Here is a 15,384-nt window from a genome sequence, read left to right as displayed (position 1 = left end):
TTTATAGCAGGATTTATCCACGGGGCTATCCACTACAACTACAAAATTTTTGGAATAAGCGCTTAATTTCGAGGTTCATACCCACAAGCAATGATTTACAGCGTTTCAAATCATGTCCACGCATTTTGAACTTGTCAATGATTACAGCGGACTTAGGACTAAGGTTATTTGTTCAGATTTGATACCTCAACCGTGATAATTCTTGGTGACGTCAACACACCTGCCAAATTAGAGGTGTCCCTGGCTTCCGGGTAATAATGGCCAACATTTTACAAACATTTATGAACATGATTGTAGCAACGAAACTTTGTACAGAAAAATATTTCGTCACTTTTTTGTCCAAAAGGTTTTCAAAACTCAAGTTTGAAAATTTCCCGCTTGGAAAAGGCAAGGAAAAACTAAAACTAATGCTTCCCCCCCTCAACGGACCTGGAAAAAGGCTAATATTGTGGAACATAATTTTTTTTACTGTTCTAAAGCTAGTTAAAAATGAAGAAATGTCACCAAATAGCCCTTTATTGGACGGGGAAAGGGTGCCCTTCTTTTTTTACGCACAATTAGGGGCAAAAGAAACCACGGAAAAATTGTTTATTATGGATAATATATTCAAAATACACATAATACAATTCTTATATAAATTAAAAATCCTTCATATAAAAAAGCTACAAATGTACAAATTCCTAAAAAAATTATGTTTATATTTAACCTAGTTACCAGTCCACAACAATGCTTGATCGCAGCGTATTTACCATGTCTGATATATTACGAGAAGTCTGCAAGTTTTTTTTACCTGATTCAAAGTTCTCAGGATCACCCATCGCCCTCCCTAATTTATAAGTTGTTTTCCATAAATAGCTTCTTACGTACACAGTTACAAGGAAAAGGTCTAGACATAGCGTGAAGTTGAATTTGAAGCATTTAAAAAGCTGCAAACACAACACGTTACACAGTATGACACGATAAAAGTATATCCGTAAAAGCAAAGTGGCCTGTTAACGATGTTGTACAACAATAAAAGGTTCTCCTTGTACTCTTATTTCTTTAGAAAACCTTCTAATATAAATTAACTAAAGCTTATATATAAATTTGTTGCAAAGCATTAAAAGATAGTAATAAAAGAATTGCAGTAAAAACCTAAACACACCTTGGCTTATATACAAACTTATACAAGTTCTTATGCTAGGACTTCCTCTTACAAAAAAATATTAATTCGTACATACTTTTAGTTTTTCTACTCTAGGACTCACAAGACAAGATGGCGCACTGGCAACTAACGTATTGTCCAACAAGTTACGAATGCACCTTCGTCCCAGGGTTTTGTCTTTTTAATATGAGAGAAGGCGAGTAAAACGACGTCATCTCTCATACCAAAAAGGTAAAAACCCTGGGCACTAGCAAACATTTAGAAGTCTTTAGAGGTTAAAAATTATAAAATACAGTTATTTAAATCGATTGATTCAAATTCACCAAGCCGTTCAAATAAATCGTCTGGGTAGTCGACGTTCTCGGTCTTTTTAGAATCAACGCCCAACTCGCTCTCAATGAGCGCATCAATTAGATCGAGGTTGGATAAAGATGGCGGCCGCGGAAAGTCACCACCAGAGCCTTGATAATCTGATTCAGTGACAGGATTGCTGTAGCAAAGCGCTGGTGGAACAAGGGCTTTATCGTTTAAAGGATGGTCATGTACAGGCGTAGCATAGCTGAAATTATTATTCTGTATACAGGACGCAGATAGTAGGAAGTAAACAAAAAACAGCGCGGATTTAAACTGACTTCAATTTGTTATCAAATATTAAGATAAAGCTTAAGAAATCTGCATAAAACAATTGTTACTCCATACGATTTAACGATGTTTACTATATGACACGTTTAAATTTTCTGACAACAGTATAAACAATGTGTCGGTTACACGAGACCGATAGTGACATTCAGACACCGATAGTGACATTCAGACACCGAAGTGAAAAGTGCGACTATTTACACGATCTTTCAATTCAGGGTAAATTTTTGGTCAGGGGTAGCTAATAAAGAGGTGAATCTTTTGTGTTCGTGATTTTCAAGTATAAAATTGATGGAAAATAGCTTTTCAATCCGGCAGGAGTGATTACACAAAAAGCTCACACCGGTTTAAAATTTGCTTTAATCAACTTGATAGAAGTCAAATGCCACCCAAGTAAATTCAATTTCGTCTGGCGTGATAAAAACTCATTAAAACAGTGTTATTACAATACACCGTGGATTCAGTCCACTGAAGTAGCTTAAGGCGGTTTGAAATTGTACAAATGCATGCTTGGTACACCTAATTACATTAGAATAACAACAACAAAAAATTACACCAAAGGATTGTAACAACATATAGGCCGAAAGTAAAAAGTAACAATTTTAAATTTTGAAATGTTTTCCAATCGAATCAAATCTTGGTTATTTTTCCTTACTTTTCGTCAATTTTGCGAAATCTTCGATTTTTTTGATCAATTAGATACTCATTAAACTTCAATGAAAAAAGACGTACCTAAGTTTGCGCTTCTTTGGCACACCTTTTAATTTAACCAATGGCGACAGTTCAACCCTCTGACCTTGATACGGTTCAACGCTTGCATAATTTATAACTGGTGTTATAGCAACCGCATAATCAGGCTCAATACTTGAATGTCCAAAACTATCTTCGTCCCATATAAAATCATCACGGAAATCACGATATTGAATTGTGGGCGGTGTCGAATTACTACATGCAAATTAGCAACATAATGATAAATAAATAAATATGCGCAAGATTGAGAAATTTGCGAAAGCGTTATGTTAAAAAACTGACCTCGGACCTCTTTTTTGCATCGATCCATCGTTATCGTAATCTAAAAGCATATTTATAATTCCCGACTACTAATCTTTATAATAAAAAAATGTTGCACACACTTCTTACCTTCCTTACACGTACTTCCACCCCCACTTCCACTTCCACTTCCACCCCCACCGAACCCCCCCCCCCCCCAAAAAAAAAAAGAAGAAAATACCCAAGAAAATCAAAAAATAAATATATGAACAGAAGTAAGATTTAGAAAAGAAAACATTTTGTCACAATTTACTTACATGGGTTTAGTTCCCAACCACTGCTTAATTCAGCTAAAAGAAAAAAAAGAAACACAAAATTAATATTCTGCTTTTTCTTTACCTCGAAAAGCGACACTATTCATAGTTTTAAGCATTAATGTGTTCACAACAAAATCTGTTAGTACAGGTTTTTAGTACTTCACTAAATAAAAGTTTTAGTACAGGAAAAAACATAAGAAAACAAACATAAAAATTTGAAAACTTATTTTAAACGTCAATTGGAATTCTGATTGTTTATGACTTCGTACAGACTTCGTACAGAGATATTTTCTTGAGAAGATTTTATGTAGCACTCACTTAATTTAACTCTTTTACCATTTGCCTACTTTATTGAAGTGATAGTAAAGAAGGAGATGAATACAAATAATCTGCAAAAATCTAAGAAAATATAATTTTGGGGCAACTAAATTCCGAACTACAGTTTACGGGCTGTAATACTTAGTTTCTTTCACACGGGCTTTATTTTTTGCAAATGTTCACTTCTGTTTTATCTGTCCGTATTCTTTCCTCCAAGGTTTAAAATGGCAGCTTATATTGTTGTGATTTTTCTGCATTTTTTTCAGAAATCAGGGGTAGGGAGGAGGAGGAGGTGGGAAGCAATTTCTAGTAAAAGTACCTTTATTGTCCTTTTCTTTCTTTTCGCATGAACATTTTGAAACCATTACAGCGAATAAAATCATAAGAACAAAGAAAGCGAAAGCAGAAATGGCGATAATAACGATCATGTATTCTCGTTCTAACCAACTTGAAGTGGATGCAAGTGGCACTGTGACTGTTGTTATCAATGTTGGTGCTAATCCTGAATAAAAAAAAAAATACACTTAAAACATCTGTTATAGGGTGTACTCCAAAATTCCAAATTTTTATCGGTGAAACGTTAAAAAAAAAATTTCTGTGAAACAAAATTGGAAGTGGGATCGGATTAATTTTCTATTATTTTCTAAGATTTATTTATATTATTTTCAAATTTTTGGTCAATTAAATTGCTATCACAACAAAAGAATAATTAAAAAAAAGGAATAATTAAAAAAAGGAATAATTAAAAAAAAGGAATAATTAACAGAGCAACCAATGAAGTTGCAGATTTCTTTTGTTGGAATGGTATGGAAATCTTTCTCCAGAAAAACGTGTTTAACAGTACTACTTCTGGGAAAGTGTCGGAGAGTTGATCTACTTTTAGTCAGGTAACAAACAAATTCTAAATCAAGGGGCATCAACAAGCAAAAAACTCAGCTCCTAGGAGCATTCCAGGAAATTCGGGCCTTCTCTCAGAATTAATTTAGTTTCACAAAAACACAAATTCCAAAGAAATTCCAAGTTTTCCTAACTCGTCGACTAAAACCTAAATCTAAACAAAAAATCAGCTTTACAAATAATAAAATTTCAGATGTTTTCCTTGATTTTTTGTCTTTCTAAGAGCTTTTTCCATGAGTGAAGGGATAAATCCCACTCCGAAATTAACGGACATTTTTAAAACTTCAGATACCGCCATAATGATCACAAAGGTGTAAAGTCAACCCTGATCTTTCAGGCCATTGAACTTGCGTTCAGTGGTTTAGTTTAAGGTTAATTCCCTCTTCAGTGTGGAGGATTACATAACTTTAATGACTGGAAATGTCATAACAGCTTTAGTGAGAAACACACAAAGATCCCCTTTGTTTAGAAATTAGAAAAAAAACAAATCAACAAACAAAACAAACAACAAACAAATCATGACTAGTACCTGTTCTGAATGTTACCACATTATCCTGTTGACTTCCAATACCAGCTGACGTGGTCGCACTGACGTAAACAGCGTAAGTGACATTGTATGACAAGTTACCAATCAACATGTTTGTTTTTGTTGAAGCAAGTATGATTAGTTCTTGAGTTATTGTATTGTTGAGAAAAATTTTATAACCTGCAAAAAAGAAATACTGAGAATGAATCCACAATCTTTTATTCAATACAACATATCAGATTACAAGTCTTAGTATGAGTGTCGTTAAATCGAGCATGGTTGCCATTCTTTTTAAAGTCGATACTAAAGAAAATTGAGAAGTTTTAAAAATTTTCAACCATTTTTTCAAGAAATCGTGATATTATGTTAAGAAAAGTGGAATAAATTTTTACCTAAAAAAGAGGAAAATTTTAGAATATCATTAAACCACTCACGTGAGAAGAAAATACTTCTCTTGCATTAGGAAAGTTTATATTTTAACACATATTTTAAACTGGAAAAGTTTTAACAAAGCTTTGAATAATTTACACAATGGAAGAGACTGAATGAAAAAGTTTCAAATAATGCTTCTTTAGGAGGAAAATCAAGAAGTTTTAAGGTTGGACAACCCTGTCATAAAAAATAAGTAAAACTTTTTATATAAAGAAGTGGTGTTTGAAGCGAGGCTGAATTTTGACTCCTTTCGGGGTTGTTAGAACAGCGTGGCTAACCAATTTAAGTTTTTGTAAAAATTAAATTTTGTACTAAAAAATTAGCAATCACCTACTACTTCCCCATACAATTACTGATATTATAAACATATTAGTCCATACCTGTAATCACACCATTTTTTATAATCGGTTCATTCCACGACAAGTTAATAAACGATTCGTTGATCGGAGTCACAACAATATTTCTTACTTTTCCAGGTACTAAGAATATTTAAAAATAAATGATTATTATTATTATTATTATTATTATTATTATTATTATTATTATTATTATTATTATTATTATTATTATTATTATTATTATTATTATTATTATTATTATTATTATTATTTTAATTTCTTTTTCACTGACACCATTGCTACAGTGTTTCTTTTCCGGGTTAACATAAATGACTGTACATGTTTTTGTACTACAATAAAAATTTTGTGGCTATGATAAATCTCAATCAAAGCCAAACGTACAAAATTTTTCAAGCAGATATCGTCAACATCAGATATTTCACAAAAATCCATGACCCCTGTTCCACGTTCCTCTTAGGATGTTTCCCGAAAAGTACAAACAATTTACTGCTTTTACAGACCAATCAACTTACAATCTGTCTTTGTCATGACAACAATTAAAGGTGAAGACGGACCAACACCAATACTGTTGAAAGCTGCAACACCAACTTTATATGTCGTGTATGGTTTCAACAGGTTGAAGAAATAACTAGTTAAATTCGTCGTGAAGGATGTTTTTCGATCACCAGCGAAAAGACTGATTTTGTAACCTAATAATAATCCATTCATTTCTTTTTGTGGAGGAGAAGAAAATATTATTTTGAAGCTGTTCGTTGTGATATCTTTAGCTTGTGGTGGGCTAAGGATAGCAACAGGTACTAGAAAAAACAGAGAAAGAAGCTAAAACAGGATAGGTAATCCAAAGGTGAGAAATTGATCAACCACATGTCTAATTTCGTGAAACATACAGTTTTGACATATTGGTACAGGTAATACACAGTTAGAAAAGAAATTACAGGTTGTACAGTTGTACAGTTATTACAAACTAATTTAAAATATTTATTTCTTTGAAAAACGTACAAGCTTCATCTGTTTTCATGGGACCAATTGATGAAAAATTTCCATAAAGCCATGCATCAACTGAGCCTGTCACACCTCTTATTTTGAAGACATACTCTGTGTATGGTGTCAAGTTGTTGACGATACCATCCATGTGGTTTCCACTCACATTGAGAGTAGCAGTAGTAGTCATGATTTGATACCACAAAATTATACCGTTACAACGAGCAGGAGGAAACCATGTCAGCCTAATTGATGTTGCATTTTTATACATGACAGTGATATTCAGTGGTTGTGACGGGGCTAGAAGAACATGAGGTAATACAAATTTTAAATCTACTATATTTTATTGCAAGATATATCTAAAATGTTAACAACTAATGGATCATTAGCGATCACTGACTATGTACTAGTCAGTGATCGCTTATCTATGCTTCACATATTTTTTATCCAATTTAAAGCTTTTCTCCTGTGAAAAATTAAGTTTGCTTAAATTTACTCATTTTCATAGAATAAATAAGATAAAAGGAGATAGAAAGAGGAGTATAGCCTGCATAAATACTGCGGACCAAGTTGATAAAATATTTTTATCAGAAGCTGAATACTTAGTCAACAGCTTTATAATTGTTTCTCAATTCTGCTTCAGTTTTTCAGAATTCACAGAACGAAAGTAGACAACATTCATGATGTTTTTTACACAATGGTAAGACTTGTGGACCTTTAGTTTGTGTATTTTTTGTGGCTTTAGGATAAAGAATTCTATCCTTTGGAATGAAATTTCTCCAAGCTCAGTTGTAGAGATGTTCTTATTCATTTGTGTGTGTTTGTACAATATGGTGCTGCGCAATAAGCCATAAAAAATTTATAAAAATGTCAGTCTTCCTTATACAACTATATACAATCCTTTCTTCCAGCATCAGAAAAAGTGCAACTTATGCTGCCTGGAGATCAGGCATAAATTTTGAAAAGAGCTAGTTCATGACGTCACATCTGTATTTTAAGGATAAAAAATTTACCATGGAAGTGTAGTATAAGAGTTAAAAATAAGAGGTAAATTCCATATTAATAAATATTAAATTCACAAAAAAAATATGAAATTGTGTGTTCTTACGACATTATAAATCAATTTAGCTAAACTTGCTTTTTTCACAGGAGGTAAGCTTTATTATACTTAGCATTCCGATTGAAAACACTCTTAGTATAGATGAACTCTTAGTATAATGTTGCACAAAAAACACAAAAATATTAATAAAATCTTTTGCCTTAACCATGTGATGACCCTTACTAGTTACTTACTTCTCGTTTTAAAACTGTAAAACTATTATTCTGACTTGAAAAAATGGTCAAACTTTATCCTATCACTTTCATAAAATTTAAACTTATAAAAATTGTATAAGTGTATTCAATATTTTCATTTTTCATCACTTTAATACATCAAGAAGTGCCTTGACAAGTCGTACAAATAATGGCACACATCAAGTGTCAGTAACAAAGGTCTAAGAAAGTGTGAACAACACATTTTGTTTACTTCATTTAAAATTCAATTTTATATTTTGTTTAACATGACCAAACCTCCTTGTAGTGTCCTCGCTTGATGTACCAAACTGAAATTGCTAAATCCAACAGCATTCTTTGCCCGTAGTCGGGTATAATAAAGGGTGTATGGCTTCAATTGATGGACAATAAATACTTTTTTTTGTGAAGAGATGTTTCCATCCACATCAAACCATGCTCCATGTTTACTTTCTTTAATTTGTAGATTATACAAGTGAATAGGAGAATAGCCATCAAAATTTGGCTGCCAAGATACTTTTATAGACGACAGAGAAATAACATCCAGAAAACTCAATGTGGGTGCATGTGGCAGCACTAAAAAAATTGACTGGCAGTTAATACCAGCACTAAACTTTCAAATATATTTTTTAAACTGAATAAACATTCCAAGGAAGCAGCTTAAAACTTACATAATTTATACGTTATACTAGCTACAAAAAAATGTTTATAATAAAAGTGTATCTCTTGTATGAAATATATATCTCTTGTATACCATACATACCTTTAATAACCACATATTTTTGTTGCTCTACTGAACCAAGTTGGTTTCTCATACTACAAGAATAATTTCCACTATGTATTGAAGATAGTTTATGAACAGTTAGCTTCAGAGTAATATTATGTTTTTGTGGATGATGTTCAGAGTAGATGATGGTACCATTTTGTTTTAAGATAACAACAGGTGTTGGTATTCCAAACCCTTGGCAAAGAATTGTTAAAGTTTGACCAAGCATTAAGAAACCAGGAAGAGTGAATGATTTTATACTTGGTGGCACTAAAACAATATAATAACAATAGAACAGTATTAGAACAGGGATTCGTTAGCCAGAGATATTAGCTATAGCATTGTAAAAACAGTTTTTCCAGTGTTAAAAAAATAACTGGGAATCAGTTTATAAAAAAGTAGCCTATCCAATTCGATTTATTTCACATTGGCAAAAAATTACCAAGATGACATGTCATTCGCCTGCTTTACGTTGGCAATTTTGTGTTTCGTGTCAGTCATTTATAGTACTTACCTTGCACTGTGAGACTAATTGTACTGGACATATTCCCAACATTATTTTGTGATACACACATATACATCCCAGCATCATATAAAGAAACTTTCTGAATCGTCATTTGACTTGTTGTGTGATACAAATTTCGAACTTTTTTGCTTGTTAAAATTGTTTGAAATTTTCCACTGTTATAAATCACTTGGTTAGCTCTCAACCAATAGATACTGACAAATGGATCACCAACAGAATTACATGTGAATAAGGCATTCTCTGTGTTGTTAGCTGTAACCACGGTGTTAAAAACATAATTTTCAGGAGGCACTAAAAAAAAAAATTTACATTTTTAAGTTAATCTTTGCACAATACTTTTACCATATTTATGAAAGGAGAAGAGGTGATAGAACACTATAAAAAATAATTAAATAATTAAAGATGAAGTAAATCTGGTGGTATCATTCAGTGATTAAAATCTTTAGCAAGTTTACTATAGATATTTCAGCGCTAGCATTTTTGTGTTAACATAGTACTTGTCAATAGGATATTAGGCGCACACCAATACAGACCATAATAACATAATAATAAGACATGTTTACCCAAAACATGGAGAAATGCTCTTTTATTTATCATACCAACTTGGTTTCTTCCAATACATGTATACCAACCTTCATTTTGCTTTTTAACTTTTTTAATTTGCAATCCATTAAAAACAAATTTAAAGTTTTCTGACTGGCTAATATTACTTTCATAACCATCAAAACCTACAAAGTTCCAATGGGTGCTTGGCATAGGATTGCCATTAAATCTGCACATGATGATTGTTTCCATACCAGATTTTACTGTAAAATTTGTTGGTGTTGTTACAATCTCAGGACCAGCTAAATAAAGAGTGTTATACAAATGCTTACATGTATACATGCATTTCAAAGAAGTTTAATAAACCAAATTCTTTGTCACTATTATTAACTGATGTATGTATTGCTTTTTATCACAAGTCAGAATCTGAATCAAAGAAATAACCGATTGGGCAGGTTAAAGTCCTGCCACGATCGACTTTAACAGGATTTCATATTTTCTGATCAGCTTTGTGGTATTTGCTTAATTATTCTTACGGAGCAATTACATACAATTAAAAATGATTAAAAAGGTTTTATTTGTGCAGCAACACTCAAAATAATATAGACTTACACAGCACATCAACAAAAATATTTTTTTCTAGACAACCTGCAGCATTTTTGGCTTTACATGTATATATACCCTTCATTGATTTTTTTACTAAATACACAACTAGGCTGCCATTATAAGAAAGTGTTATTGTCTTGTTTGTACATGCATCATATTTGTGTATTGTGATGTTTGGTTGAGGAATTCCAGTTGCGTTACATTTTATATGCAATATATTGCCAGATAGGATAGAGATGTTTGATTTGTGAATGTGCATCTTAGGTGGAACTATGTCAAAAGAAAAAATCAATCTTTAACTCAAGCAGTACCCAATATAAAAATTGAAATACTTCTTAACATGGATGACTTTAAAATGTTTACAATATTTATGTAATGTTGTTTAATTAGAAAATGTAATCACGAACTTACCTAAAATATTAATAAAAGCTTTTCGAGATGTTCGGACTTCATTCGTCAATTTGTTAACAGCCTCACAGTGGTATTTCCCCTGATCCTTTATGCTTGTTCCCAAAGTAACAAGACTCCCATTTACATATAACTTATTTCTATTATTGTTTATTTCTATTTTCTTGTAGTTAAAAAACCAAATAATGTCAGGATTAGCTGGGTAGCTAGCTGGAGGAAAACAATTCAGAGTAAATGCATTTCCTGATATCACAACCGCATTAGTTGGATTCACAATAAAGTCATAATCAATATCTAAATAAAAAAGCAGCATTAACAAAATTTAGCGCATTGATGACATTTTTTTAATAACATTGAACATTGAATATGTACACTTACATGCAACTATTAAAGGCACAGAGGGTGAAAGAATGGTACCATGCTTGTTGCTTCCAGAACATTTGTACCTGCCTGAATCATTTCTTCTTACACTTGGAATAAATAATGATCCATTTGTTAGAATACGATGCAGAGTGCCATTTTTCAGTTTTATGTTGTTTTTAAACCATGATATTTCAGGTAATGGAGAGCCCAATATTCTACAATTGATCTGTGTTGGTAGAAAGCGTGTTGCTACAACTAATTTGGGCTTTACGTAAAAATATGGAGCAAGTTGATCAGCTATAACACAAATAAGCACAATATCAGACATGCAGATATTAAGTTCACAGAGGTAATTTTTCATATTGGTGAATATTTTTCACTAATTATTTGGAAATATTCAGTGTTTTCTTGCAATTGTTACAACAATTGATTTGTGAAAAAAAAATTAATGATTGCAGACAAACAAAACTAAGAAGAAACTATTTAAAATCAAATAATTGTTTGTGTCAACAAATTTTCTTTCCTAAAATAATTAATAAGAACCACACATGAAAGTGGCCCAAAAGTAATTGGCTAGGAATGGCACATAAAACATTAGAATTTTACCAATACACATAATAATACTGTACCTTTTATTGTGACAACAATATCCTTACTCTCAATGACAATACTAGTTAACATGGGGTTGTATGCAAGACATTTGTATAAGCCAATATCATCAAAAGAAATATTAGATAAAGTCAATGTGCTAGATATTCGAAAGTTGACAACTTGGCTGGCATAACCAGATATATTCTTGTCTTCTTTTTGCCAGAACAACAAAGGAACAGGAAGACTCTCTGGCGACATACATTGCAAATAAACTGTGCTTCCAATCTTAGCGGCAACAGCTTTAGTGGAATGAAGGAATTTAGAACCAATGACTGTAAAGAAACACAATCAAATTACACATCTTGTAAAAGTTTAGCAAAAGTTATAAGTATTTTGGCCTCGGTTTTCATAAACATTTTATATTTTATTATTTCAGGGGAGGACAGCTTTGTTTATTTAAATACTCCATAAATGTTTTATCCCAGTCTGAAAAGTTAACACACTTTTAATATTTCAGTTGTTTTGAAGTATCAAAAATACTTTTTAGAGCAACATAATGGTGAGGAAAAACTTGGTTCAGAAAAGAAGTTAAAATGTACCCAAGAAGGGTCCTGTTTTGCAAATGAAGAATGTTTAAAGGATCTGATCAGTTATATTTCCCTTTATGAGGCCAATGTCTACTCAGGCAGATTTTCTGTAGATCAAATGAAAGCTTTAAACAATCTAGAGCTGTCTTTGTGGTCCCTCCTACAGCATGGTTATTTTTGAGTTGCATAAAAGAAGTCAAGATGATAGTATAAAATTTTATAAGGAATTTAAATTCTCAGGAGAGTTTTTCTTAGTAATCACAAGTTTTAGCATCATATTACTAAATACAAGGTGGTGGAGAACATGTGTCATATGAAGTTTTGTTTTTTGCCATAACATCTTAAAACTGTCCCCCATACAAAAAGTATTTCCCAACATACAAATGAAGTGGTAAACTTACAAGCAAGTTTTATTCTTGCAGTCCTGCTCTGTTTTTGCTCTGTGTTTACACCTTGCACCAACACAACAGCTGAGCATTGGTACACCCCTTCGTCGGATGGTAGAAAAGAAAGAAAAAATAAACTTCCATCTGCTTCTAACTTAAAATGTTTGTTTTGATAGTCAGTTATCCAGCTGCCATCTTTACTCCAAGTCGTAATCAGATTTCCATTTAATGTAGTAGTTACAGCATGGCAGGGCAAACGAAGTTGGTCACCAGTTTTAACAACATCATCTTGTGGCTCTGATTTGAATGCTAAAGATAATAACACTCCATATAATTCTAATAGCCTGCAGTTTACATATACAAATAAAGAACTTGCTCAGCACTAACACATACATGCCACATGGTTTCAGTTTTCTCGTTTTAGGGCATACAATCGCAGATGCACGCTGCCACAAACCACATTTTAAGTATGCTGATTTTTTTACTTGCTTGTGCTTTAGATTAATCTTCAGCATACCTTTCATTTTTATAATTTAGAAAAAGATTTTTAAATTTGCTATCATTAAAGTGAGAAAAAGCAAAAAAGTTTATCATATTTTATATTGTCACTTTAATGTCTAAAACATGTTGTGTATTATTCTCTTTTCTTGTGCATACTGTAACCTATCTGCGGATGGCTATCATGACTTATGACCTGAAAAATGCCAGACAGCGAATTGCATGTGTACATTCACATGATCTACTTGAAAAAAGCCAGGTGGAAAATATTTACATAATGTTTTTGTTTCTGACAAGCCATTCTCATCTTGTTAAAGCATCTTCAAAACCTTATTTATTATCTACAGAATATAAGCGGGTTTCCACTCAAACGAATATGGTTGAATCGATCAACATTGATCGAATCGATTGATGACGTTTTTATTAAAATGGGTTTTCACTTTTAAATTTAGCCATGCCTCGATCAATGGTGATTCATTTAAATTTATTTCAAAACAATAACACAAATTTAATATAAAATAATTATATTGAGCATGTATATACTTAGAAGTTCATGACATATAAATGCGATAAACAAAAATTTTTCATGTCATGAACAAGCAAGTTTATTCTAGGCTATGCTTCGACAGCTACGGCTGTCATCGATGGGCAATGATCATAATCACCTTTGGCTATTTATTATTTGAAGAGATAATTAGAGGATCGAAATTAACCAATCCAATCACAGCAATTAAAGTAATTAACTTTTTCACGGACCCAGATCCTTCTATATATATTATGCAACCTTGCTCCTACACTGACTATGTCTTTCATACTCATTTAATTTCATGATTGAGTGCCTTGTCTATTACAGCACAGCACACCTAACATTGTAAGCATATGTCAAGCATAACACATAATATTTGATGTTATCATAATACAAATTAAAATCATTTATGTCAATAAAGAGTAGGCTATGTGCATGCTCAAAATTATTCCTATAATGTTAATGTTTGGGATTTTTAATTCTTCATATAATTTGTTTACAATGGAGAAGCTTATCATTTCTCCTTCAGTCTTGTCATTATAGCGTGTGCGATCACACTCGCACACAGCCACAAACCCCCTAAAACTGAATTGAGCTTGCAGTTTTCAGGTCTTAATCAAATGCACAAAATCCAAAAAAAATTTTATGCAATGTATAACAAAAAAGTGCCTAAATTGTAGCTACGTAGTGAGATTATCTATCACTGAAGTAGTTTTAATACCAGTGCAAAACAAGACAGATTATTATTGTCTTATTTATGATAGTGAAAATATGCTAGGTAAGGGATCGTCTGCGTATCCATTTATTAAATCTTTCCCAATATTCTAATTTTAATACGAACTTATTCGAATCATCAAAATTATAAACTTCTTATAAAGTTTGTATTATTTAAAATAAAGTTTGCATAGTTTTTTTAAGGCATCAAAAATATGTTATGTCCGCGTCCTCCATCAACTGACTCACTTTTAGTAATAAAAACCCAAGTTAGTAAGTCGAAAAAAACCTGGAAAAATTTTCGCAAAATTGACAAAAACTCGCAAAAATTAATTCCCATAAATATTAATTCCTTTAGGGTACTCCTGCAGCTACACACAGTTTACAGGGAGGCGAAAAGGGTCTGCAAACCATGTCAACTGGCGCTGTTTGCAGACTCTGCTGTTAACATATTTTTGATAGTGGTCTAACTGTGTGTGCTATAACAATAGATATAAATCAAAAATCACTCTAAACAGCATTTTGTGCAAAAATAAGTATAGAATTCACCCCTAATAAATAAGAAAATTATCTGCATGATACTCTCGTAAAGATATGCAGACTTACAGAGAGCCTTAATCACTTGAATTTTACAAAAGGATAAAACATTTCTAAAGCTTTTAAAGTAAGTTCAAGTTGATTATTTGTCTACATCCTCGACCGCCTTTACAGAGCAACTTACTAATGATCTGAAAAGTTGGTACCACGATAAAGACGAGAATTTTGATAATAATCAATCTCCTTTCCATTTCTACAAATCATCTGTAACATCTTGATCAGCTAAACCACCAAAAATCCATTTTCAGACAGCAAAACACCGCAGAATATTTACGTGTTTACTATAGCTAGCACCTCACTACGATATAAAAGCATGTTCAGCCACAGACTTTGCTTTTGCCAATGGATGCGATTGCTCATTTAAAGGCTACCATTTCTAA

At 32.2% G+C, this 15,384-nt stretch overlaps 1 protein-coding gene across 2 annotated transcripts; it reads right to left on the bottom strand.

Moving 5' to 3' along the window:
* Window positions 1-584: 584 nt before the first annotated feature.
* Window positions 585-15,379, bottom strand: LOC130613246 (protein sax-3-like). Of its 2 annotated transcripts, XM_057434584.1 has the most exons (19): window positions 15,129-15,379; window positions 12,685-12,978; window positions 11,735-12,028; window positions 11,121-11,402; window positions 10,746-11,036; window positions 10,341-10,604; window positions 9,749-10,030; window positions 9,174-9,476; window positions 8,657-8,929; window positions 8,173-8,469; window positions 6,622-6,903; window positions 6,135-6,419; window positions 5,644-5,742; window positions 4,835-5,011; window positions 3,728-3,910; window positions 3,091-3,123; window positions 2,816-2,855; window positions 2,516-2,728; window positions 585-1,703 (listed from the first exon to the last, which is right to left on the bottom strand). In XM_057434584.1, exons 1-19 carry the CDS (start codon window positions 15,193-15,195, stop codon window positions 1,427-1,429), a joined length of 4,236 nt encoding a protein of 1,411 aa, XP_057290567.1. In that variant the 5' UTR covers window positions 15,196-15,379; the 3' UTR covers window positions 585-1,426. The 2 variants fall into 2 exon arrangements, with proteins under 2 accessions (XP_057290567.1, XP_057290568.1); XM_057434585.1 differs by lacking the exon at window positions 10,341-10,604.
* Between the last annotated feature and the right edge of the window lie 5 nt (window positions 15,380-15,384).

The sequence above is a fragment of the Hydractinia symbiolongicarpus genome, chromosome 10 (genome assembly GCF_029227915.1).
Source record: "Hydractinia symbiolongicarpus strain clone_291-10 chromosome 10, HSymV2.1, whole genome shotgun sequence".
Lineage (NCBI taxonomy): Eukaryota > Metazoa > Cnidaria > Hydrozoa > Anthoathecata > Hydractiniidae > Hydractinia > Hydractinia symbiolongicarpus.
This window is presented reverse-complemented; position numbering and strand designations above follow the sequence as displayed.